The sequence below is a fragment of the Austrofundulus limnaeus genome, unplaced genomic scaffold, assembly GCF_001266775.1.
Source record: "Austrofundulus limnaeus strain Quisiro unplaced genomic scaffold, Austrofundulus_limnaeus-1.0 Scaffold1354, whole genome shotgun sequence".
Lineage (NCBI taxonomy): Eukaryota > Metazoa > Chordata > Actinopteri > Cyprinodontiformes > Rivulidae > Austrofundulus > Austrofundulus limnaeus.
In genome coordinates, this window is record NW_013953756.1 from 45,868 (window position 1) to 50,985 (window position 5,118).

General features: G+C 38.4%; 1 protein-coding gene across 1 annotated transcript in view; it reads left to right on the top strand.

Moving 5' to 3' along the window:
* The window catches only part of snx19b (sorting nexin 19b), a gene marked incomplete in the record, with an annotated part of 32,532 nt that extends 27,420 nt beyond the window's left edge, over positions 1-5,112 (top strand). The window contains 3 exon segments of the mRNA XM_014031963.1: positions 946-1,130; positions 1,253-1,340; positions 4,720-5,112. Coding sequence (XP_013887417.1) covers positions 946-1,130; positions 1,253-1,340; positions 4,720-4,843 — 397 coding nt within the window.
* Positions 5,113-5,118: the final 6 nt, after the last annotated feature.

The window sequence follows — 5,118 nt, forward strand, 5'->3', positions numbered from 1 at the left end:
CTCTCAAACCAATGTTCCTCTCTATCAAGGATGAGAACATCTTCATCCCTGAAAGAGTGACCGCTGGCCTGCAGATGAGTGTAAACTGCAGAGTCCTGACCTGATGATGTAGATCGTCTGTGCTGGCTCATTTTTTTGAACAGTGGCTGTTTTGTTTCCTAGATGTTTAACTGATCACAGTCCTCCTGACACTTATAACAGCATACACAACATTACTCTGTTGTGCCAGGGGACCTGGTCTTTGGGATGAACCAGTCTTTGCTGTAATGTGATTTGGGGTTTGAAAGCCACTGAGACGTCATGTTTTCAGTATGACAGACTCCTGTGAACAGTAGGTGATAATGTAATGACAGTGAGGTGTTAATGAACAGGATCCTGTATGAACAGGGGATAATCAGGGCACTAATGATGTATTGTTAGACTGAGGGTACACTCTTGTACGTAAACAGTTATTTAAAATGATCGCACAGACCAGTTAGGCTTTAAGCTCCCCGGGTCATTCATAGAAGCAGGCCGGTTCCTGCTCATGTGTATGCTTTCAGAAATGAACCCGGCAGTACCAAAAGAGGTGTGGTTAGATTTTCTTAAAGAGACAGAGACCAATTTCAAGACGTTTAGAAACTGTCAGGATGAGAAGTAAATTGTTTTGGGGATTTTTACAAATATATTGCTCTTTCAAAAGCTGAAAATGTGACATACTGTAGTTACTTTATTTTAGTATAAAATTGAAATACTGTATAGGCTTGGAAAGCACATAATATTGCCCCCTTTAAAACTTACTTTATACTGCCCAACAGACAAACAAGTAGTTATTTCATCAGACTGCAGAACTTGTGAAGACCGAACTGCTTAGCAGGAACAGCTTCCATCATTTTACTATAATAGATACAAATAAAGTTAGACTGACTTGGTTATTTGCTGTTGTGTTGATTTTGTATCTTTCAGATGGCTTGATGTAAGTGTATTCAACCTGACCAGTACCAGGTACTGGGTGGTGTACCTGCAGGTCATACAGGAAGCTGTGTGGCCAGGAGGATGTTTGCCGACCGCCCCTCCACTGAAACGCAGCCAGCAGCAGAAGGACTGCACCAGGCAGCAGGCTTTAGACTGCCTGATGAACCTGTTACCAGGTAAACACTTGGATCACTGCACATATTATCAGTTCTGTCATATTTATATTAGTTTTATTTTTGTAAACTAAAGTTAATATCAGACCCTTCTATCATTTAGTCTCTTGTCTTTGTGTGTGTAGATTTGGTGTCTGACATGTTGGGTTCAGAGAAGTACAAACAGAGCTGGCAGACTGCCCTGGACTCGTTTCAGAACCCCTACATTAACAGGTATTTATTTATAAAGGATTTACCACGTTACATGTATGTACCCTTCACTCACTGACTGCTGTAGTTCATATCACTTCAGTATTAGGGCAGATTTTTTTACAAACTTTATTCATTTCTTTAAAAACAACAAAATGTATGTAGAATATAAAATACAAATCACAAATAAGATGAAAGGCGGCAGAAAGTATCTGTGATTTTTTTCTTCTCAAAAATAAATTTTAAACATAATAATCTACAAACAAAAACTATACAAAAAACAACCTCAAATCCTTGTTGAACAACATTTGTATGAATACACAATTATTATAATTTATAAACTTTATTAAGAGTGGTGATTTTATTTTATCAGGAGTTAGTGCAAAACTTTTAGTTTACTGTTTTTTTCTTACATCAACATATGATTAAAGTCTCAAACATCATTTTTTCACATTCTGTATCCAGCAAAATGTGACTGACAACTGCTGCATGACAACAAATAAATATCTATGTTCTTGGCAAACACTGAAAAGTAACACAAACAGATTTTTGTGCGATTTGAAGCTGTTGGAGACACCTTCACTTCCAGATGTGGGCTGTGACATCACACCACATCACCTGACACTGCTACATTTCTGTTACACAGCTTTACAGTGGACTGTTTCCTGAAAATCAAGAACACTTACATGACACATGTGACATTTGTCAAAATAAAACAGGCAGACTGAATGTCTGTTAGCAAACAGCAACAATACAGAGAGTTGAATTTAGAGAAGTTGAACTCCAGACTGAGGAAAGGAGCTGTGTTAACTAATAATAATAATACTTCTAATCCATTAGTCTGACTTTTATAGACTCTCAAAGATACTTTACATTATTCATTCACATTGTAAAGACAAATTTGATGTTTCTTTAGATTATTTTAAGTTGCTGTCAAAGAGAGACGAAGAAGAGCTAAAGTTGAAATAGTTTTGTTTTAATAAACAGACACCAGCAAGTTTATTTTATTAATGAGTTCCCCTTTGATGTCACTTCCTGTTTCACTTTGACTGAGCCAAATTCAAAATAAAACGGGTAAAATCATGTGTACTATGCCAATTTTCTTAAGTATAAAGATGATTTCTTTGACTTTTTGTGTTTGAAGGGTAAGCACTTTAAATATCTTGTTTTTGTAATGAATTCAGTTGAATATAGGTTAAAAAGGGTTTACAAATCATTGTATTCTGTTTTTAATAAATGTTTTTATTTATACAATGTCCCAGCATCATTAGAATTGAGGTTGTCTATTTTATGTCAGTTTTTATTGAAGAATTTCCCTGCTGCTTGTGTGAAAGTCCTGGGGTTGTAAGAGGATTAAATCAATGATTTTAATCTGATAAATCAAAGGTTTCTAAACTTTTGGATTCTGATTAACTACATTTTTTAACTGCTTTATCCAAACAAAAACAAACATTGAACTAACATCAAATATAATAGGAAAAATCTTAGAAGCTCAACTCTTGAAGTGTAATATTCAGAGATGATCCTGTGGAACATTAGGAAAAGATTACTGGTTACCAGTGGTGGGCACCAGTCCACTAAAGTGCAAATCCACTAATTGTGGACCTAAATATTTCATTTGTGCTTTAGCGGTCTTACTAATTTTTATAATTCATAAGCAGATTTGCACTTTCTAAAATTAAATTCCAGTACCACTAATAACTAATTATCTACCAGTCATCATTATGTTGAACAGCAGAAGGTATGTCTGTCAATGAATCACAACACATGTGATCTATCCAACAGCACCCCTCCCAGATAAACACTCTTATTGTGAAGGTATACATCCTGCTGACTGTTGCTTTGGGTCACGGTTCTGATTTCCCACAATGCTTTGTGTCTGCTTACGTAGCAGGAAGGCAACAGCAAAAACAGTAAATGTTTGTAATCCATACTAAAATTTTGTATGTATTGATTTATTTTACTTCACAATTGGAGCTACTTTTTTAAAAAAAATAAAGTTTAAACACTGGAGCTCAATACTTGATGTAATTGGTCGAAGCAATCGGCCAGCGGGAGTTATGCTCTGTTCACCGAACGTGTTTTGAGCGGCCAAAAAACACAAAACGTCTCTCGTTGGACGCACTGTGTTCAGACTGAAGAACGCACTAGTGTTCAGACCAGAACAAGCAGCAGCAGCGAGGTGTGGGAGGAGCGTGTCCTCGGTGGGTTAATAAAGATAAAATAAAAGAAAATAGCTTTGATTTATTTACTAAAGAGCAAGCTAACGTTGCGCACAGCAGATAATTAACTCACCAGATGATTTAGAGGTGATTTGTTCGGTTAGTTACGTCACTCCAGAAGATGCCAGCTGACGGACTTTTATTTTTTTAGTCCTGAGCAGCTGATCCACATCGGTGCTGATATATCCTCCCAGAAAACCCACCTGCACACGGTCGATTTCAGGTAAAGATCTCCAGTCCGTCTGTTTCGGTTTTCAGTGGGAGACGCGTCGAATGGTGAAAAGTTCAGATATTTGAACTCTGGCGGTGGCTCGTGCGATGGCTGCTTCTGCAGCACCGTATGCACGGAAAACGCTCTGCGCCCCTTCCCCCTTCCTTGCACACCGCCCAAAACGTACGTGACGCGACACACGACCCCTAGAGGCGCGTCCTCCATAGACTTTACATGTGAATCTGCTGCTCCTGCAGCTCAAAACACGTTCGGTGTGAACGTAGCATTAGAGATGATTTAAAGATGTTATGCTGGTGAAGACTGACATCTAGTGGTCAACTGGAGCAACTACATGGAAAACTTTAAAATCCAAGCTCTTATTTTGAAGATAGTTTCCTGTACTCCGTGCTTTCGTTTCCCGTCACAAATCAAATCTGTCATGTACCCAGACTGCATCGCTTCAATTTTCCAATAAACAGTTTTAAAATTCCTTTATTGATGCTTCTTTAATGAAAAATCTACAACAAACAAAAGAAAAAGACAAAGAAGCAGCCGAACTAGYAATCCTCAACAACTTTTTAATTTTTACACCAGGAGCCAAAGGTCTGTTTCAGGAAATCACATCCCCAGCAATCAATGGTTGTAAGATTAAGTTGTAAAAGAGTTCATTCACCACTAGTTGGCAGTGTTGTACATATATTGTACATGAATTGTTGTCAGCTAGTAAGTGTCAAAATGAACTTGTGCTTTAAAATTAGCTTCTGCTAGTTTTTCTGTGGCATAAGCGATTTTGAAGTTGCGGACCTAAATATTTTCATAAAGGCTTTAGAAATTACGGAGCTAATTTTTGGATTAGCGCTGCCCACCACTGGTAGTTATGTGTTAAAGTGTGGTGGTGAACATAAAGCAGTGTTTGGATCATCTCAAATATCATGGTTGATTTCTGACTGCTGCTCTTGTGTTTCTGTAGGCACTTGGTCTACTGCTTATTTGATCTTCTGTTGGACTTCCTGGTTCCTGAATTAGCAGAGGAGAGCTTCCAGAGGAGCCTTCTGCAGAGCCTCTATAAGAACCCAGAGAAGCTGATGGGCTGAGGAGACGAGTCAGAATCACACATCCAGACACAGTTTCACCTGGATTACTGAGATGCATCAGGACATCCAGACACAGTGTTTGTCTTCCTTCATCCAAGCTGAGGTTTTTACTGTTAATGAAGACAAACAGTGCAGACTGCAGCCAGGCTGCTGCTCTACTGATACAAGTAGAGGCTTACCAGAGTCACTATGTCCTGTACAGTGTCATACTTTAAACTCACACACACACACACACACACACACACACACACACACACACACACACACACACACAC